General features: G+C 35.1%; 1 protein-coding gene across 2 annotated transcripts; it reads left to right on the plus strand.

Annotated features, from left to right (window-relative positions):
- Positions 1-1,695: 1,695 nt before the first annotated feature.
- On the plus strand, positions 1,696-18,265 carry LOC129264409 (nucleolar and spindle-associated protein 1-like). Of its 2 annotated transcripts, none has more exons than XM_064102699.1 (10): positions 1,696-1,978; positions 5,126-5,245; positions 5,842-6,012; positions 6,618-6,752; positions 7,482-7,606; positions 8,142-8,518; positions 11,388-11,557; positions 12,082-12,523; positions 13,282-13,395; positions 15,044-18,265. In XM_064102699.1, the coding sequence occupies exons 1-10, from the start codon at positions 1,883-1,885 to the stop codon at positions 15,241-15,243; spliced, it is 1,950 nt and encodes a 649-aa protein (XP_063958769.1). In that variant the 5' UTR covers positions 1,696-1,882; the 3' UTR covers positions 15,244-18,265. The 2 variants fall into 2 exon arrangements, with proteins under 2 accessions (XP_063958769.1, XP_063958770.1); XM_064102700.1 differs by having other exon boundaries at positions 1,765-1,978; positions 8,145-8,518.
- Positions 18,266-22,781: the final 4,516 nt, after the last annotated feature.

A 22,781-nucleotide genomic window follows, 5' to 3' on the forward strand; every position in this document is an offset into this window, starting at 1 on the left:
AGATGTGATAAAAGAGGCAGTTTAAGTGAAATATATACAAAAAGTACAGGGATAGTTGTTCAGAAGTGACATCACACATCTTTGTTGCATTAATTAGTATTCGCAATATTCAAATGCTCATAACTTTCTCATTATTTGTCTGTTTTCTTTCAAACTTTCGTTGATCTGTTTCTTTGATATTTCTATTTTCACACAAGCTATCTTGTTCCAAAGGTTTTATTTTCCTTTAAAAGATGACATAGTAGTGCATGACATTAAATTGTTCCAAATACGGGGACCGATGGGTCTAAAAGAGTTGAGTAATAACTGAGATGAAACATATTTTGGTAATGGCATTTAATACATAAGTGAGTATTATGGGAATGGACAGATTCATTAAGAATAAACATGTTACAAATTATTTTAGGTTGATGATTATTTTTTACATTAAACATTGATACACAACCTGACGGACTGTACTATCACGGATGATGATGATGAATTAGGAATGTATATATATCATGACCATGTAACTATAAAGCCCCTATGTAATACTGTGCTTTTTTCTTAGAAAGTTGCAAATTATTTTGCTTTAACATTATTTTGATATATCATCACACATATTTTTATTATTTGTATGAAAAAAGATACACATTCAGTCATTGTAACAAGTAGTGTACAGATGAGGGGTGCTTGCCCCCCACAAAAAAAAATCATGACCAAGAAATAGAAAGAGAGGAGGGTGAAATATATTATTTTCTGAATAGGTAAAAAGTTTTCTCTCTTGCTTTGCTCACTTGCAACATTTTGTCAATTTTGCTCGATATCCCACATCTGGTCCCCTAAAAATTTTGACTCATTTCGCCATTGAATTGGCGACCACCCCTTATGGAACTGTTTTTTTTTTATTCCAAAGAATGTACTGCTTAACTCATAAATTGGTGGACTAGTTTGAAACAAATAGTTTACAAACTCAAGTTCCTTAGCAATATATACGAAAATCAGCTTGAATTGAGGGAAATTTGGCAAACATGAAAGAAAAAAAGAAGAAGAAAAACAGAACAATGAACTTGAAGTTTGAAAGAGATCAGACAGGGAAGAAGAAATTTATGGCTGCTGTTTGATGAAGTATACTCATAAAAGAAAAGGGAAAAAAGGCAAAAGGTGATTGTAAAACGTCGTATTTGATTTCATATAGGCCTATACCCGGATTGATAATTTACTTTTATTGTAAAGTTTTCATCTTTTCAAATACTGCATGATGTTATATTCTTTTTTCTTTTATTTCTTACAAATACAGCTATTATAGGCCCTGATTAAATACATTTATGAAACAGGTCCTGCTGAATGGAAAAAAGTACTTTGTATGATTTTTATTATATTATTTTGCTTTTGAATAGTCCCTACAATCTGGGGCGGATCCAGGAAATGTGATCCAGGTGGCCCGGCCCCCCCCCCCCAAAAAAAAAGGTTTTCACCTAAAATTGAAGGTCATTTCGTCCACGAAAAATTAGACAAGCAAAAAAAGGTTCTCACTTACAAAGGGGGGCACACTTGGGTAAAAACGGCATTTGTAGGCCTACATTGTTAATTGTTATTATGGCTCTCGGGGGCTCTCAAAAGGGATGTGCCCCCAGGGGGGGGGGGGCAAACGGTATTTACGATGCTGAGCATTGAGCCAGGGACGTGTCCATGGTTGAGCCGAGACATCGGCCCATTGACCAATCACATTAAGGCCCTTCTATTTGTTTGACCAATCACTGGCTTCCTTCGTTTCGAGCGTTCACTTTTGAACGCCAGGCGCCGCCAGCCTGCCTGTGTTTACGAATTACGTTCACACGCAAATGAAGCCGCATGATTTTGCAAGAACGAGTGGATATCAGCGCGAAATTTTGTTTTGAAAATGTCGAATTTATATGAATTAGAAGTGTTAGCAGGGATGAAGCGGTCGGAGTTACAAAAATTGGCAAAACAGCATGGCATCAAAGCTAATATGAAGGTATGTTAACGCAATTTCAAGTTTAAATAATTGCCTGGTCCCATCTACTTCTATTCACGTCAGAGGGATGAGATTGAAAATGAGAGGCGAGGCCGTGGCCCGTGCGATTCCGTGACCTGACGCGAGCGCGAAGTATGAAGGGGGCCCCATCGCCCCTAACCCAGGGAGCCCAGGAGCTTACCGTGTATTTGACCATAGTCACCGGACTAGGGTGATTTAAATTATGGTCTAAAAATATTTCTCCAAATGAATTGTGAAAACAGAAAGTACCTAGGCTAGGCCTATACAATTTACAATCATGTTAATGAATTAGCCGACCACGATTATATGGATGAAGCCAGTGAAGGTCTAATGAGTGGCAGTTTCCTGACATCTGGGCACAAACTGGAACCTCAAAAAAACGAAAATTTCTCTCAGTTCTACTAGTTCTACCCCCGTCTCGATGATCGATCGGCCATTTTTGTTAAAAATCGTCACAAAATGGCCGATCGAGACGGGGGTAGAAGGAGATAACTTTTCGTTTTTTGAGGTTCCAGTCTGTGCCCAGGTGTCAGGAAACTGCCACCTGTTAGACCTTCATCCATATAATCGTGGTAAGTGCATAATTTCTGTTTTCACAATTCATTGGAGAAATATTTAGACCATAAATCACCCTAGTCCCGTCAGTATGGTCAAATTACACGGTAAGCCCCTGGGCTCCCGCCCACGCAGCCGCAGCTAGCCAGGACTCAGGAGGCTTCTAGAGAGTAAACATTTACTAACGTATGCTTACTCTCAACGAAGCCAGGAATTCCTTCCCATTCATCTGCACGTACCACCCAAAAACCTGAAACTTTGCCCCCGAGATTAATTCTACTTTCCTTCAAAAAGATTATCATTTAGCCCTAAATCATGTATGGGATACAACTTCATTTCCGACATTTTATTTTCAAACAAGAATTCATAAAAGAAAAATATTATGAAAAAGACGGAAGAGACTTGCCCGATGTTTACGCCGCCATCTTGTTTCCTATTGTTCTTCCCAACGTTACGGACGCACGCGTTGGATTTGTCATTACTACAAAAACCCGCTAGTTTACAAAAATATGTTACATTTATTCACAAGATACAAGACTTTTGAAGTTTGAACTTTTTCAATGCCACATCAAAATTATGGTATTAACCAAATGTAAACTAAGTAGGTTATTTTGAGCATTTTATTCTCTTTAATTTGATACCAAAATCATTAAAGGGGAATCCAACCCAAATAAAAACTTGTTTTTATAAGGAAAAGAAAAATCAGACAAGTTGATAGGTGAAAGTTTGAACAATATTGGACAAACAACAAGAAAGTTATGAATTTTTAAAACTTGTAAATATTGGTAATCACTATACCCATGGAGACTTCAAATTGGCCGCATATGGGATGTCATAGTGATGTAAGGCAAGGACTACTCTTCCATGTACTCCAGAGTCCAATACATATTATGGCTAAAATGTCATTTTTCCCAAAAGTTTTATTTCAAATAATATTTTTCTTTCATGAGGACATAATACAATATACTACATGGGTTATATTTGGATTACTGCCCCAGGGGAATGGGTACTTAGGAGAAAACCACAAATTCCTGATAATTAAGTATATGGCCTATGGGAAAGTTGTCCTTGCCCCTTGTCATAATTTACTTACACAGTTGCCAATTTGAAATCTACATAGTATTAGTGAATTCAATTTTAAAGCAACTATAACTTTTGTATTGCTTGTCCGATTTCTTTCAAAGTTCCACCATTCTGTTTCATTTATTTTTCTCCTTGACCACACAGCATTTTATGGCCAAGGCTGGATTCCCCTTTAAATTTGGATAATGGGATCATATGTAAGAAATTCGATGAACTTAGATTTTTCCCTCAAAACCATGACCATTTTTGGCTGTGTGAATGCGCTGAAAAGGGCGAAATTTTTTGCTCATTGTGCGGTCACCCTAATAATATTGATGCATGGACAAGGTGTGAAACCAATGGAAACTGTAAATGTAAGCTGCGTTGTTATAGATGACTTGTAAGGTCATGTTTTTGCACGAGTTATAGTTTTTACTTAAAGGAGAATGAAACTCTTGGAGCAAGTTAGTTTTTATGAAAGCAGAAAAATCAAAGAATAAGATCAACAAAAGTTTGAGTAAAATAGGACTAGCAATAGAAGAGTTATGAGCATTTGAATGTCGAGATCACTAATGCTATGGAGATCCACCCATTGGCAATGCGACCAAAATCTGTAATGTCACAAATGAACAACTCTCCCCTTTTGGACACTGAAAATATACCCCAAAACATCTCTTTTTGCTCATTCTAATCATATGACAAACGATTCATCAATGATATAATGTTGTGAAACCTCTGTACCTCTCATAAAAAAAAAACACCTCACCTTGTGATAGACTCTATAAAAGTGAGAATTTAAGTGAAATAAGTACTAAAGTAATGAGGGAGTTGTACGTGTGTGACATCACAGATCTTGGTCGCATTGCCAATGGGAGGATCTACATGGCATTAGTGATCTCGACATTCAAATGCTCATAACTTTCTTATTATTCATCCAATCTTCCTCAAACTTTCAACAATATGTTTCTTTGATGTTTCTCTTTGATATGGATTCAGCTGGTTTCAACGGTTTCATTCTCCTTTAATAAAGTGAAAGCTTTTGTCACTCGGCCTCGGAGTGTCAATCCGTTTGATGAGCCCAGATGGCTTGGGTTGGTGTCGTGTACATAGTAGTTAGTGAAGTGTGATGGAGCCCATATGAATCATCACTAGAGCTGAGGTACAGCATATCGAAACCAATGGCCAATCAGATAATTCCTTCTATCCCCCTTTGTTCAATGAATGCTGTCACTTGCACTGCGACAGCACGTCGTGCTGAATCACTACCGAATACCGATCAATGCATTATTCCTGGGCATGTAAATTACACACAAAAGACAATGACCTATTTTCCACTTAAACAATGTTAGATTGAAGAATAATAGGCCTACTGCAACTTACAACAACTTAGTGAAAAATAAAGATCAAATCAGAACTCTTTGGATTGATAAAATTTGTCTCTTGAACTCTTGAAGTGTTGTTATCGCTGATTGTCAGCATTGAAGCTTTCCTCATTTTGTTGATATCCAGACCGATGGCTTGATCAAGGCCCTGGCAGCAGTGGTAGACTCAAACTTAGAAGCAAGCAATAAAATGTCATCGGAAGAAGAAACTACATGTAAATCCTCAGCCTCGTCCACTGAAGATCAGGTAACTGTGTTGTATAAAAAAAAAAAACATTGAAGATTGTAAATCATATGGGCAATTCCATAAAATATGTACTTCCGACCCCCATATGTGTGGGAACTTCATGAAATTTTCTGGTCCTTATGACAGTCAGTAATGCTGTCAAATAACCATGGCTTGGTCAGTTTATGAAGTGAAGTGTAAAACTTGAGAAAAATGGGGGTCGGATGTACAAAAAGGTTAATTATTTTATGGAATTATCCATGTCAATTATTGAAAAAAAAATCTAACAAAATGGTTAATGTGAAGCAGTCATTTTCCATTGATTGATTCTTTATGATTAGAGTTGATAATTAAATAATATCTCTCGGTGTATTTTATATATTTAGAAAACATCTGTAAACTATAGTGATGGTTATAATATATCCTTTTTTCTTTTCTCATTTTTTGCCATTCCATGATTGTGAAGTGGGTTATCCCCAAAAGAAAGTAGGGATGAAAGTTCCCCCAAAGAAAACAAAACTTCTCTCTGTGTATTATTGAATAAAAACTTACATTGCCAGTTATAATGTCTGTTATTTCATCTTGATATCATTTGTCATGTCTTTTTAATATCTTAGTCTGAAGTTGAAGCTTCTGAGGAGAAACCAAAAAGCGGACGGGGAAGAGGACGGAAGCAGAGGAGAGGACGCAAGGCTATCAAGGAATCACCAGAGAAAGATCTTAAGAAAGATGTGATTGCCGGCGGTGACAATGATACACTATCATCTGCTACAGAATCAGATAATCAGGTAATTACTATGAAATCACAGAATAGTTTTAAACTCCTCCCATGTGTTTTTTTTTTGTAATGTATCCGTACGTAAGAGGAGAAATAAACGGACTGATAGGGAGCAAGTTTGTCCAAATTGACCCACTCTTGGTCAAAAAGGATCATTTGGAATGTGTAGAAGCAAGAAGGAATAAAAAAAGAGTTTTGTATTGAAGACATTCTAATTCACATCTTGATTTTTTTTTTTCAAATAAGAAAGCAATTGTTTTGATATTTATTTTTCATTTTAATAAAAAATTAAAAGGGATTTATAGTGTCCTGAAATCTACATTTTGGAAACCTGCAGGTATCCATATTATAACCCTCCTGACCAAATATTTGGAATATCATAGCAATTGGCTTTGCCAAAATTTGTTAATTCAAGAACGATAGACTCTCTTCCACATCATAACTATTTTCAGGCATACACATTCATATAATCTAGCGATAAATTAGAATATTTACACGCACTTTCTCCTTGCAATGTTGATTGCCATAAACAGAAGCTTTGGCTTTGTGTCTTGAAATAAGCATATTTTCTTATACATGATGCTTGATATCAAGTTTTTTTTTTATTATTCACAGGCATCAAGTGTTACAGAGGATGAGAAGGCTTCCCCAGTCGCCAAGAAGTCTAAAGCAAAGTCGAAAGGGAGAGGAAGAGGCAGGCGAGGGAAGCAGACCAAGGAAGAAGTTTTAGAAGAGGAAATGGACCTAGTGGTATGCTACTTTGAATTCACTCCAGCAGCTCCGGGGCCCGTTTCACAAAGGACTTGCAACTGTTGTAACTTTGCCATAATGGCAACTACCATGGTAACAGGGCTCAGCAGCCAATCAGAATCAAGGGTACCATGGTAGTTGCCATAATGGCAAAGTTACAACAGTTGCAAGTCCTTTATGAAACGGGGCCCTGGTCTAGATTTTTTTTTTGGGGGGGGGGTATTTATATAGAGGTTCTATCGCTTACTACTTTTTGTAGTAATTTCTTTAAAAGTGTATTATTTCACCCAGTGGATATGTTTTGGTGAATTTATGCAGCATGACAAAATTACATAATCACAATCATTTGGTACATAAGTATATTATGATGCATGTGATTATCATTTAGATGTGTGATATCACAAGAATAGTTTACTTTATTTCACTTTGTTATTAACAAAATCATCCAGGCAAATTGAGCTTTGATCTAGTCAGCAGTTTAAAAGTGCTTTGTTCATTCTGTATAATAGAAAAGGAATTTTGGTTTAGTATTAAAAATTTAAAAGTTTACTTAATCACAGGTTAACTTGAATATGTCAGCCGCCCCTAATTTGAATAAATATTCATCCCAAAAGAAGTGGGGTTTTTTTTACCAGATAATGCAAAACATGTCTAATGCAAACATAGTTCTGTTGTCAGAAAAATTAACTTTGTCATAGTTACCTGTGGTTGCAATGATTTCTTTTCCAGGTTGCTCCATCAGCAGCAGCAGTGACATCCTCTCCAGCAGCCTCAGGAAGACAATCTAGAAGCTTACAAAGAACGCCTCTCGTCAGTGAACCAACATTACCAACACCACCAAATTCTGGCTCCAGGTAAAGGAACAGACTTCAATCTATCTATTTTCTTTCTCTTTATCCAAGAATATCAATATAAAATTACCCACTTACAGTGGAATAGTCAGATAATTAAAGAATTTAATGTTTGCATGTATCTGTTCTGTATTGTTTTTTATCATGAGAAAGAAAACCAATCAATGTAAAAAAAGGTAATATCTATGTCATTTCCCTAAAGTCGGTGTAAACAAATGTTATTTTGAAATGTGAGTGAAACAAATTTTCCCAGTGTGGACAATAAAATTGAATTGATTGGGATTGAATCGATAGATTCAGCCTGTTCAGGAAAACTATTTCCATGTGTACTTGATTTGGAAACTTGTATCAGTGAGAAAGAGAAAATGGTCTTTGAATACTGAAAAAGAATCTCAAGATCGAATAAGAGAATATAATTTGTTACATTTGTTTCGACATGAACCAGACTCGGGTACATGTATGTTCCTTTGTTTTCTGTTTGATATTATTTTTATTATTTGCAAGTGTCTGAACGCTCATATTCTTGTTTAAACTATAGCAGGAAAGTCAAGAGAGCAATCAGGCGCACCACGCACACTCCTCAACCAGCAGTCGTCCCTGCTCAAACAACTCTATCTTCACATACCCCTGAACCTGCCCTGTCTTCCAACAAAAGGTCATCAAGAACAACCCCTCTCACAGCCACTCCCAAGACCACACCAGCAACCATCAAGACCCCAGCTGAAGCCAAGACCAGAGGGTCAACCGGTAAGAGATCAGCCAGTGGGTCAGCGGGGAGCAAGGCTAAGAAGGTACGGAGAGGAACATTCGACAAGTCACCGGCTAAGGTTGCCGTCGAAGCACCTAAGAGCAGCAGTTCGCTGAAGGATGAAATCATGGCTGAGATCGACAGGAAGGTCCAGATGCAGGTTGCCAGTAAGTGTGCATAAATTCATCAAATTTCATCTTTGCTGGAAGAATCGTTCTTGGTCAATTCAAGGTAGAGGTGCTGTGGCTCAGTGGATAACTCTCTGGACTTTGAACCACAAGGAGTTTAAATCCCACTGCAGCACTCGCGTCCTTTGGCACTGCATTTATCTACATTTGCCACTCTCCACCCAGGTGTAGTAAATGGGTACCCGGTAGGAAGGAATTCTTGAATGATCAGGGTAGCCATGATAAAGCAGGGGTAATAGTATGCAGCGCTTAGAAACATTGGTATTAAACGCTATATAAATGTTGCATATTATTAAATCATATTGAATCGAAGGAGTCATGGTATAGTAATACTGTATCTGTCTTGATCCTCCGCTCCCAAAAATAAATAGAAAGATAAACAAAAGTATATTAAAAAGTTTTTACATCAGATTATACAAGATGCAAGGCTCGACATTAGCGGTGGCCCGGGGCCACCAGAAATTCACCTCGGGCAACCATTATTGATAAAATGTTAAGTTTTGGTGGCCCGAATCGGGCAACCAATAATTTTCAGAATAGCGCAATTTTTCTCCCGATTTTGCACGCATTTATCAACTTTCTACAGTTCAAATTGCAACCCAGTTCGTCATGCGCCCTTTTTGTTGATCTACACACAAATACACACACACAAAGTTTGCATATTAGGCCTACAGCTATAGCATACAGTAGCTATTATCCAGCCAGCTGCGCCGGCCGGCTGGCGTGAGCTTTGCATGAAGCCATATACAGCTGTGCTCTAGCTCTAGATCTAGCTCAGCCTATTCAGACTCCGGGAGCTGCGATAAAAAATGTTGCTGCTAAGAAATCTTCCACAGAACTTTGAAAATCTGAGTCAAAGTCACATTTTACACCAATGAAATGACATTCTACAGTCTATATTACGAAAATTTGGTGTACCCTGATAATTTGCAAGCATTAAGAAGAGGAATTATGACCTCTCTTTTGACTACAAAAGACCGATTTCCAAATGAATTAATACACATAAAAACACATAGGCAAGTACATCACAGTCCCACGTGTGCATTTGTATGTATGTTGATACTTGGTTTCTTTCGAAGCTGTGTCTTTTCTAGCCAAAAATAAACAGACAGTTTCTTTCTTTTTTGTTTATAAATGACTTCTTAAACCACTCTTGAGAAAGTAAATACTTTGGGAAGGCATTTCATTGATATGAAATGTGAATTTTTCCAACATTTTGGCAAAAATAGGGAAGGACTTTTCTCACACTTTTTTTCCAGATATAACTTTTGCCGTTTTTTTTCTTTCATTTTTTTTTACAGTGGTTAAACCATTTATACCCCTTCCCATTGAATATGCCTGATTAAAAAATATGTTTCTACTGAAAATAAAATAATACAAACTAAAGGATTTAAAAATAAAAATGTGCCATTCCCAGAAGGTAAGTGAGAATTATTTGCTTGGCTTTTAATTATATTCCAGTCAGAATAGACTGTTGCCACAGCTGTTAAAAAATATTTGTAATGGCTTCTTAATTTCCCCTTTTCCCCATGTTTATATTAATTTTGTTTTATTCATTTTTCTTTCACTTTCTTTTCTTTTTTTTCTCTCTAAATTTTTTCTTTTCTTTTTTTCCCTGTTCTTTGTTTTTTTTCTTTCTTTTGTTTTATTTCACTTATTTCTTTTATTATTTTTGTTTTCTTTTTGTAACATACTTTTTGAAAATTATTTTCATTTGTTTCCCCCTTTTATGCATTGTTCTAATTTTGCAGCATATTTTTCTGTGATTTTCTCCTGCTATAATATGCTGCAAAAGAGAAAACAGAAATAAACTGGATTTGGGGCCTGCATAATCTAGGTTTTAGGATTCAAAGAGGAAGAAATGAAAAACCATTGTTTTGTACATCTATCTGAGTTTACTATGCACTATTTATTTATTTTACCATTATGAGTGTGTGTCTATACAGAGATTTTAAAAAAAGTCCACACAACCTGCGAACAATAAAATTCATTTATTCTCTTTCAATCATTTCATTTTTACAACGATAGAAACAATTTATATTTTACCACAAGCCAATTAGCAAAGTAAAATAACAGCAAACAAGGTTTACATACAAGATGATTAAGTGAAAGTAACTTGGTGGTAGTGGCTGCAGAATTAATATTTCAGAAGTTTGTTTTATTAATTTTTAATGTGTTTCTTTATATTTTTCGGGCCACCAAACTTTAATATCGGGCCACCAAAAAAAATTATTTGATGGTTTTGGTGGCCCGAACGGGCCACCACCAAAAAAAGTTAATGTGGAGCCTTGAAGATGAATTATTTACCTCAGTCATATTTCAACTAAGTCAAGCAGATTTATAATGTCCCTAGAGATTTTATTTTTGGACAGTTACCTGTAATATTTTGGTGTACAAATAAATATGCATCCAAAATATAAACATGTGAAATCCAAATTGATGAATCTATGATATTCATTCACCTCCGCTCTTTAAGTTTTAGTGGTATCAACTTTAAATGAAAGATTATACACTTCCAGTCACAATTCTCACTATTACACTATAAAAGCACTGAACAAAAGATTTGTTTCCCTGAAGCTATTCTCTGTTATTATTGTGTAATAGTACTTTAAATTGTGACTGATAGTGTATAATCTTTCATTTAAAGTTGATACCACTAAAACTTAAAGAGCGGAGGTGAATGAATATCATAGATTCATCAATTTGGATTTCACATGTTTATATTTTGGATGCATATTTATTTGTATACACCTTGTGAATATAAAAAAGTGATACTTCTGAAAGCTGAATTGATGATATTTGCTTCAACAAGATAATAAGATTGTAACTTGTTTGCTCTCATCCGCAGAATCTAAGAGTTGTATCCCGACCAGAGCGCAAGCAACGAAGAAGACCCCGGGCAAGAAAAACTGGTCCAAGACTCATCATGGAGCTCTGGACAAGATGGAATCCATTGATGCCTACCTCGAGAGGAAACAGAAGAGAGCAGAAGCTTTATCTGCCACCAAGAAGCAAAAGGTGTGAAAATACACAAGGGCCATGTTGCAAGAAAACATTAGCAAACCGATTGCAGAGTTATGTTTCAAATTTACAATTGATATGTTAATTGTAATTGGAACATATTGATTTTTTACTGCTTCTCGTGAGAAGTAGACCAGCAATCAAGTGCAACTTTGCGATTTATCTTAGATTTTTTTTTTTTTTTACTTGAAACTGGCTTGCAAATTGGTTGCAAGTTTCTTGCAATTCCCTGTAAGGGTTATCATTATCTTGTCTCCTTTAACATGTAGAACAGTGGAAATGGAAAAGAAGTGAGTTGCATTATGACTGCCCTTCCTCAATCTAAGTAACATGAAGTTGTTGTCCAAATGTTATTCATATAAGCTGATGAATGATGTGTGTAAACCATGCGATTGGGTACAAACTGAATATCAGATGTTCTGTATCAAATTTATAGATTTGCCTCCAGATAAATCCAGGTTTTTCCTTATTAATTACATTATTTCGCTTATCTTGTTTCTGTCATTTTAATCCTGCTACAGATCCCAGCTGTTGCTAAGCCTGTCCTGAAACCAAAAGGCTTTGACTTTGCCTCCCCCAAGCCAGGTAACAAGCCCAAGAACTTCAGCTTTGCTTCTCCCAAGCCCACAAAGGCAACCATGCCCACCAATCCCAAGTCGGCTAAGACAGTCTCCTTCAAGGTTTCCAAGCTTAAAACCCCAAAGAAGGTCACCCTGCCCAGTACCGTGGCTGCTCCCGCCGTCGAGAAGCGTAAGGCTACTCCTGGTGTCCGCAAGTCAATATCCGCACTGACTCCAAGATCAGTGCCGAGGAGATCGGTTGGAGGGGTGACTCCGGGCAACGAGAGGAAGTCTTTTGGAGGAACCAAGACGCCCTCAAGGAAATCAGTTGGAGGATTCTGCGCAGGAGATGGCAGGAAGTCACTTGGGGCTGCAAAGACCCCATCCAGGAAATCAGTTGGTGGTAAGGGACAAGTGCTCAATTATTTTTTTCAAATGTTAAATTTGCTGCCGGTCTCTGAGATAGTAGTCCGTCACCCTACTGACTTGATCAATAACTAAAATTTGATTAGTAGTAGACAATGATCCCCTTAAATGAAAAGATAACATTTAGTGGATTGCCATTGATCGCGCTAGTACTCCATGAAGTTTGATATCTTACAATAGAATTAGTTTACCAGCAAGGAGCATATTTAAAGTAAATCTTACAACGAGTATGAACTAAATGTATTCACAGTGTCGTAATTATATTTCCTGTTTATTGTGCTTGAAGGATTTGAGAGATACATGTACTAGTAATCTTAGCTGGGTTTTTTTCTTGCATTTACTTTCCATTTAGATTTCATTTATTACTTATATAGTTTCATGTTTTAAGGAATTCAGGAAGTATGTTTCCCTTTCATTGGGCATGGCAAGAAAATTGAGAGTAATTGAATGCAAATCAACTACAAATTTGCATAATTTAGTCAGAAGATTTACACTTGACTTTGGGATTTTCACTTATTTAGAATATGAAAAAGTTTCCTGAAACTCCCCATTGTTACAGGGGTGTGACAGTTTACCTTTTTAGCTGATTTCATCTTTTTTTGTGTACTTTTTTTGTACAAATATAAAGGAGAGTTAGCAATTTCAGCTAGTTCTATTAGTGGTCACTTATATCCCTGATATAAATCTGTCACAAATAATATAGTTATTACCAGTGTAATCTAATATTTTTTGCAGGTGCTTTGACTCCGTTTGGCAAGACAGCAATTGCCACATCAGCAACCAAACCCAAGAACATGTTTGACCTCAAAGCATCTCTGTCCAAGCCTCTTTCATACAAACCCCATTCAGGTAAAATATTTTACAGATCAAGAATAATGATAGTAATGATCATAATAATAATATGATTTATATAAAGCAGGGTGCTACATAACTTTTTAGAAGCACTTGCCCAGTTGGGCAAGTAAATTTTTAAATAGTTGGAATATACTTGCCCAAAAATCTTTTTCACTTGCCCGAAAAAATCCTTGAAATAAAAAAGTTGACCTCTTCAAAAGAAAGTTTTGCGATTTTGTAAACCATTGACCTTTTTCTCTCTTGACTGATCTACCTTGTTATTACATTTCTTTTTCCAAAGTGATTTTATCTTGCCTGCCACGACCAAAATTAGGGTCAATATCATATCATATCGACCCTAATTTTGGTCATTCTACTGTTAGAATTTTTCTTTCCCAATTCGAGCAAGTAGTTTTGGTCTTTATTTCAAAACACTTGCCCGACTCTATTTTTTACTTGCCCCGGGCAATCAGGCAAGTACTTATGTAGCACCCTGATATAAAGTGCTAACTGCTAAATCCAATTTGTAGGGAGCGATTGGTGCATAAAGAATTCCTTCATGCATTTACTTGAATACCTGATAAGACTACAGCTGTACATTATAGGGATGTGTAATACATTTATTTGTAAAGTTTGCTATGATTTTATGGAGAAGTGATATGACAAGCAAAATGAATACCTCCAAGCCATTTTTTCATTTAAAATATCTTAAAGTTGAAATATGCAGATATTGATTAATCTTAGCACTTTTAACGCAGAATTTTAGGCCAAATAGTGTTTTTTTGCCACAATTGAACAAATATTCTTGGAAGTTATCTTTTATTGGAATCTCAGCGTGAAATATTGTACAATTTTTTGGCACTTCATATTTCAGGCAAGTACAGACAGTACACCTTCATTTCTAATCTAGACTGGACAATACTTCAATAATAAATAAAAAAAGATAAAAATAGAAGAAAGAAAATTGAAATAAACCTGCTATGTAGACTGTTGAGAACTGTCTTAATAAAAAAGAAAACACTTTTAACACAGAATTTTAGGCCAAATAGTATTTTTTGCCACAATTGAACTAATATTCTTGGAAGTACAGTTATCTTTTAATGGAATCTCAGCATGAAATATTTTACAATTTTTGGCCCTTCATATTCCAGGCAAGTACAGACAGTACTATGGAACACCTTCATTTCTAATCTAGACTGGACAATACCGGTACTTCAATAGTAAATAATTTATTAAAAAAATAGAAGAAAGAAAATTGGAATAAAGCTGCTATGTAGACTGTAGCGAACTGTCTTAATGATAATAAAAAAAACACTTTACCAACTAAGTATGTAGATGACTATTCCACTCACCATGTCCATTTATATTCTTTCCCCTAACTCATTCTATATGCCATTGCTATAAAATAAGCTACCTTTCTGCACGTCCAGCACTTTTTTTTCTCCATTTCTGTTTCAATACACGGACTGCTCATACCATGATATTTTGAGAGCATGATGATTTTTCATGTAAACCAGGATACAGAGACAAATTGTTTTTAAGAAGGTGCCACGTATATAGGCGTCAGATGTACATATTTCGTATAATTCCCAAATGCTTATAACATTATGTCTACGATTATGGTGAATAATGTGTTGTTATTTTTCTTCCTTTGGCCATACAGGGAAGCTGAAACCGTTTGCCGAGAGCAAAATCAACAGCACCAACGTGAGGGCTCCTCCTTCCAATGTAGCGACTGCGAAGACGATGATTAAGAAACCCGTATTGAAGGGGCGTGATGCGAGGAGGGCGGGTAACATCAAACATCGTACTCAGAAGAGAAATGATAGCTTCATGGCTAACCGGGGTATCACTGGATGCTAGGATTACCCTCCGTTGCTTTTTAGATGTTATTATGAATTGAAATGAAATTCACCAACAGTTTCTCAAATCTTATTACAAAAAAAACAACAACTGGGAGCTCTGGGCTATTTCACCACCATTTTTACCCAGATTTTTCCAAGAGCCCCAGAAAACTAAAAAGAGCTCCAAAATTCCCATAAGACTAATTTATGTAAACTGTAATGTAATGGAATAAACTTTGGCTGGTGATATCAAAAAGTAGCCTTGGATTATTGTATTTTTTTAAGATCAATCTTTGGCCTGGAACAGACAGATGGAGGAAATGGTCGCTTCATACATTGTGTATGGCTTTATTCATCTGAAAGGAAGAGTGTGAAATATGTCACGAAGTGTAGTGGAACGAAAGACAGGCGGTGAAGATATTTTTATTACTTCCACTATTTAAACGTTTTCCTGTCGTTTTGACTGCTAAATTCTTTTAAACTGTTCTATGTATGCTTCACATTGCTGTTTGTGAAGTAATGCATGAATGACCTTTTTTAAATTACTGATCAGTGGAATATGAAATGCCAAACGGGAATCCCAAATTTTTTATTAGATTTTTACGAGGTGTATCTGTATCGTTCAGTCTGCAAAATACCAGGATTGGCACATCACGCTAACTTGAAGAGCACTCTTAAGTAAATATTGGTAATCACTATACCCATGAAGACTTCAAATTGGCATCATATATAATTTCATAGTGATGAAAGGCAAGGACTACTCTTCCATGTACTCCAATACATAAAATGGCTAAAATGTCATTTTTATTCAAAAGTTTTACTTCAAACTGTATTTTATTTTTGTTTCATGAAGACATCAAACAATATACTACCAGGGTACTTAGGAGAAAACCACCAATACCTGATAATTAGGTACATGGCCAACAGGAAAGTTGTCCCTGCCCCTTGTCATAATTTACTTACCCAGTTGAGGCTGCGATGAATGCAAGGAATGCTCCCCAGGGAGTGGAAATTGTGCACTTTTCGTGCGGGATTGAAATGAATCCAATGACCGGGGTAATAATATGCTGTAAAGCGCTTTGAGCCATTTCTGGGAAAAGTGCTATATAAAAATTGGCTATTATTATTATTATTATTGCCAATTTGAAATTGACATAGTCTTAGGGATCTCAATTCTACAACAGCCATAACTTCCTTATTGCTTGTCCGATTTCTTTCAAACTTTCACAATTCTGTTTTATTTATTTTTCTTCTTTCCAACACAACATTTTATGACCAAGGCTTGATTTCCATTTAATTTTTTTTTAGATAACTTTTCCATTGTATATACAATAAATTTAAAAAAATGATCACTTTAGGCAGAATTTTTCTCCGGATTTTCATTCATTTTGACATCCTGAAAATTTATTTTAAGAAGAAACTGTAATAAAATATTTTGTAAATGAGCAGAGGGGGTAACTATATTTCATCCTCAAAATGTTATTCTAAAGTTCATAAAAACATGAATAAAAAAAAAAAAGGAGGTCTGGTTGCTGCGCTATCTCACAGCCAGCAATTTTCATCTTTATTTAAAAATAAACTTCTGTTTTTTATTATATTTAATAGTAGAAGTGACCATTAATTGCAGAGTTTCTGAATTGTAAGTAACATTTTTCCCTGAGTTTCCACCTCACACTCTGATGCCAACACAATTATAAATAACTAAATAAATTGTCGGATAAGATACAGTGGAAAATTGATTTAGATATCATGTGCCAAAGACTTGCTTTTTATCATTAGATCTGGTGGGTGTTTCATTAAGCTGTTGGTAAATTAAGAGCGACTTTAAGAATGACTGGTGATCCTTTCTTACACGCTAAACCATCGCCTATGGTGTGTATACCATTTACCAATAAAGGATCACCAGTCGTTCTTATCTTACGAACAGCTTTATGAAACACCCACCTGTTGTCTTTAAATCTTAAGAATGGAGGATATTTACCTTCTTTTTTTTTTATGTACATTACTATTATTGTTATTTTGAAAATTTTACTAGATTTGCAGTTAGTTTACAAACTTTTAACCTCTAATTAATTCTTCAATCCAAGATAATTGATTCACGACCTTTTTTAATTTGTATAGATTGGCTTGACCTTGAAAATGTCACACACTGACACTGTCCACTCGGGAATATTAACAGTTTGTTCTATATAATATCCTTCCCCCTTTTTATTGCTCTATGAGAAAACACTATATAGAGATAATTCCCTTGCTTTTGTTCATGATTAAAAGGTCGGGGTATGGCCTACACTTTTTAGGATATGCACTTAAAATCAGAAATATTTCCATTTCTCTTGTCTACTACTTTGGAAATCCCTCTACTTCGTGTAAATGTATCATATGTACATTCATAGTTTATATATACAATGTACTTTCAAATTTGGATGTGCGATGTGCTCACTTATGATGGTAGAATGTTGTAAGTTTTCTTTTTATTTAGAGCACTATAATGAAGTTTGTTTCGTACATGTAATTAGAAAATAGAGGTGATATTTAACTCTTTTTTAAATCTGATTGTATGATAATAATAACATTTAGGGGATTTTATTTTAGGATTGGTTTTAATGTTGTTAGTCATGATAAATGCAGTATGTTCATTTACACATATTGTTAACAGTTATTATGTATTTTACTCCATTCGTATTATTGATAAGGTGATAGTGATTGTTCTTTTGTACATTTTAATACGATTCATAGGAAAATGTTTTCTATCTTGTTTCTTGTAGTAATACAGTAGTTTCTTTCTCACCAAAATTCTCAAAAACAATTAAATCATGTCCCACACATTCTAGACTACACTGTAACATACATGTGCCTGTATTTAGTAGCATTAATGTTCATATGATATGACACTACACATTCTTATTTTCCATTTTCCCATATATTGTGAAAATGATTGTACATATGTAAAAAATGCACATAGAACAAGATAAATGCAAAATAGCATTTTTGCTTGTAAATAATAAAATAAAGGCCTTTTTGTACATCCTCCTGGAAAAATAGTACATTGAATTTGCTTATGTCTTGTTTGTATGTATATTGAAGATGAGAATTCAGCAAATGATACATTTTTTTTTAATTCTCTGATCCAAGCATTATGTGAAGGTATACAGTTGAGGCCAGAAATTTACATACACCCGGGAATTTCAAAGAAAAGTTAACACTTGCCAAACATCATAACAGCTACTGTATCTTATAGAATATTTGTGCTATCATGACGAATATGATATCAAACAAATAAGTATTCCATGCCCCTCCATCACATTGCTTTGTCATCAGCAGCTGAAAAATATTTAGGTGTCATTTTTCCCAAAAAAGTCTTCATATTTTGGGCAAATTAAAAATAAAAACTTGACAAAAACATTTCAGATTACACTGTTTTGTGCAGTGGTGACATATCATGATAGAAAATGTAATTTAAATCATAGATTTGACATTTCTATATTTCTATGAAACGATGTTTGAAAATATAAACAATAGAATACATTTGGAACAAAATTTACTTTTTTCCCTCAAAGAAAATTCCACTTGAAATATACTTTAATCCCAATAGCATATCATGTGAAAGAGCTTAATATGCTCTTTTATTTGATACCAAATTCGTCATGGTAGTATTTATATTTCTGAAGATATAGTAAATTTTACGATGTTTGGCATGTGAACAAATTTTACTGAATTCCGGGTGATGTAAACTTTTGGCCACAACTGTATGAGGGATATATTAATTTGTATTTCTGTTATCAGAGATAGAAATTCACAGATTGTCAAGAAAAGAAACTTCAAAATAATCACTATGCAAATTAGTTGCAAGTATCTGTCACTTTTGTTTCTTACGGAAAGATTATTGTTTGCGTTTTTAGTTTTTGGGGAAATATCATGAGATACCATGTCATACTGTTCTAGATTATCTGAGGTCACGACATCCATTTTCTTTTCTGTCAGGTATCGATTAAACCTTTCCACTTCATGCATTCAACCTATGTACAGGGTAAAATATTCCACTATGTTCAAAGGAGTACAGTCCTAGACTATATCAAATTCCTTATGACCCGGGAAAATCTTTTTTACTTCCTGGACAAAGTTTGACTTAAGGGTAAAATATTCCATTTTGAGATATGGAATACAGTTGACATTAGTACATGATCAACTATTTCAAAACTTTGGAACAAACAAAATCTTTTTTATTTTCATGGCGCATTTCAACTTAGAAGACCCAAATAATACTTTTCAAAATGTAGTCTAAAAAATTTCTTCGACTTAAGAAGTGATTTCAATTTTGCAATTAAACCCAAATGCCAGTCCTAACAATCTATCTCAAAGTTTTTCTGTCTTTCTTATTTCTCTCTTAAGGACGTTCCACAGTTAAAATGAAGTCCATGTCATTTTCACCAAATTTTGCAGAGAGTTACTTTGGTATCTATGCATTATGAAAATGCAAAAAATAATATAGGTTCATGTGCTTATTTTTTTTCTACGGGTCTCCAAATTCGCCGTATTTGAATGATATGCAATCTTGTGCAATCAAGAGAATTATGCCCCTCTTAGACCTCACGAATTTTCAAATTCGTTTAAATCATCTTTACTGAGTGGATACCGCATCAAACTTCATCAAATTTTCAAGATATATTACAAAGTGTATACCAAAGGGTACCAAAGTAAGAGAAAGTCTTTTAAGTGGTAAAACTATATCTATTTGGAGTCATCAGCGCCCTCATTTGGCAAGAATTGTGCAAAAACTCGGAAAAAGCAAATCTTCAAAGACGTGAATATATTTTTACTCAAAAATTAAAAAAGTATTTTGTAATCTGCACTTTTTTCAAAATCCATGTCATCTTCATCAAATTCATCCAAATTGTAGAAGAATGCATATCGAAGGTGTAGGAAAGTTAAAAATATGGGGTCCATGTGCTCGTTTTTTAACTATGAGTGTCCGAAGTGATGCGAGTTGGCATGAAAATCGCCAAAAATGCGCCCAAAACGTGCAAAAGTCTAATTATGCCGTCTAAAATGCGAATGGTTCCGTAGTTTTGCCCCCGAACACTCAAAATCCATGTCATTTTCATCATACTCTCTAGATTTGTAGAGAAATATATTCTAAAGGCATTAAAATATTAAAAATATGGGGTCCATGTGCTCGTTTTTAAACTGTCAGTGTCCAAAGTGTTGCGAGTTGGCTTGAAAATATTGAAATCCACCTAAAATGCGCCGAAAACGTGCAAAAGTCTAATAATACCGTCTAAAATGTGAATGGTTCCGTTGTTTTGCTCCCTAACATTCAAAATCCATGTCAATTTCATCCTACTCTCTAGATTTGTAGAGAAATATATTCTTAAGGCATTAAAATATTGAAAACATGGGGTCCATGTGCTCGTTTTTAAACTATCAGTGTCTAAACGGTTGCGAGTTGGCTTGAAACAGCCCAAAATGCGCCAAAAACACGCACAAGTCTTATAATACCGTCCGAAATGTATAAAATAAGAATGGTTCCGTAGTTTTGCTCCCAAACATTCAAAATCCATGTCATTTTCATCATACTCTCTAGATTTGTAGAGGAATATATTTTGAATAAGTTAAGATATTTAAACTATGGGGTCCATGTGCTCGTTTTCAAATTATCAGTGTCCAAAATATTGTGGGTTGGCTTGAAACAGCCCAAAATGCGCCGAAAACAAGCAAAATAATGTCTGTTAATACCGTATAAAATGCGAATGGTTCCGTAGTCTTGCTGCCAAACATTGAAAATCCATGTCATTTTCATCATACTTTGCACATAGATACTTTAGCATCTGAATATTCCAAATATACAAAAATTTACATGGGTCCATGTGCTTGATTTTTTGCTATAGAGCTTCAAAGTTAACCCAAAATGAATGATGTTTTTAATAATTGCGCATCCAAAAGAATTTGGCATTTTTAGACCTCACGAGATCACGATAATAATGAGTTTAAAGCTCTATAACTCAGTCAAAATCCATGAAGATTTCATCAAATTTTGCAATATGATTAATAATTGTATCCGTAAGATGGATCATTTATTTATTTTGCTTTCAATTGTTTGCTCATTGAAGTCTTACAACACTCTCGTTCTTAAAAATTGCGGGAAAGATATTCAACCTCAAAAAATTCAAATTTCAATAACAAACTTGAGAAGTAAAAAAATGCTGCACTTTAGTCAAAACCCATGTCATTTTCACCAAAATTTGCCCAAGTTGTAGAGGAAGCTATACCTTAGAGGGGCAAACATTAAAAAATATGGGTTCATGTGCTTGTTTTCAAACTATCAGCACTCTTATTATAGCAATTTGCTTCTTAAAACACCCGAAAACGCGCCAAAAGCTTTGTATCTATATAATTATGTGAGGAAAAATTCCGAACCACTTTTCCATTTATTCATCATACTTTGCAGCACTACAGAGAAACTATTTTGAAATTGTAGAGGAATAAATAAAATGGTCCATGGAATAATTCAAGTTTATTAGCTTCATAAAATAACACATCGGATCTGCAGTTAGTGCAGATAAGGAGAAAAATCAGCTCACATATAACCTACAGCTGATTAATCACCAGTTCATCCATTGTGACGTCAGCGCGCAGAGTGTAAAATAAGTGCAGATCATGATGCGCACAAACATAACTGTGGAACGTCCTTAACATCTCTTTCTCTCTGTCCACCACTTTCTCTATCTAGTCTACAAGCACAGACCTTTTAATGCATAATGTAGAGGTCTGAAGTAGTGAGACTAGATTCATTATGCACTGTGACACAGAGGCCTGTATTCTGAAGTCGGGTTTAACTTAAACTCGGGTTTAAAGTTGTGGTTTAAGTATGGATAGCCAATTGTTACATAAATCATCAAGGGTAGGGATATCATATTTCAGCTCATTTGGCTCTCAAATAATTCACAATTGTCTAGGAAGTATAAATAGATGATTGTCTTCACCATCGGTGAATCAGGACGGGGCACAGTAAACATAAGAAACATACAACTTAATAAAAAATTTGACACTTTTGGCTTCCCATACTTTTAGCACTAACTTCAGAATACGGGCAAGAGAGTTTGGCATCTAGTCTCCATCCTAGACATGGTATATGAGTCTGTGCTTACAGAGTACCCCTTTCTCTCTCTCTCTTACTCTGCCCTTTTCCCATTCACAATCTCCCCTTCCATTGCTCCCATTTCCTTTACTTGAAGGTCAAGTCCTTCCCCACCAAATCACAAAATTGTTGTCTTGGATAAAAAGAGAGAAATAAAACAAGCATAACGCTGAAAATTTCATCAAAATCAGATGTACAATAAGAAAGTTATGACAATTAAGTTTCCCCTATTTTTCACAAAACAAATTAATGCACAACTCAGTGGTATGCAAATGTCTGAATGAGAGAATCGATGATGCTCCTTACAATTTCTTTTGGTTTTCATTGTTTGAATTTTACAAATATTTCAAATTTTACCGATTTGACAATAATGGCCATCTCGACAACCACAAAATGTTAAAACAGTGGCAATTCAACATGTT

This window comes from Lytechinus pictus, chromosome 7 (assembly GCF_037042905.1).
Source record: "Lytechinus pictus isolate F3 Inbred chromosome 7, Lp3.0, whole genome shotgun sequence".
In the NCBI taxonomy this organism is placed as follows: Eukaryota; Metazoa; Echinodermata; class Echinoidea; order Temnopleuroida; family Toxopneustidae; genus Lytechinus; species Lytechinus pictus.

Excerpts from the sequence above, each read along its gene's own strand:
- LOC129264409 (XM_064102699.1), top strand. The coding sequence starts at position 1,883 with ATGTCGAATTTATATGAATTAGAAGTGTTAGCAGGGATGAAGCGGTCG. Across the intron at positions 6,753-7,481 it reads AAGAGGAAATGGACCTAGTG|GTTGCTCCATCAGCAGCAGC; the intron begins GTATGCTACTTT and ends TTTCTTTTCCAG. Across the intron at positions 11,558-12,081 it reads CTGCCACCAAGAAGCAAAAG|ATCCCAGCTGTTGCTAAGCC; the intron begins GTGTGAAAATAC and ends ATCCTGCTACAG.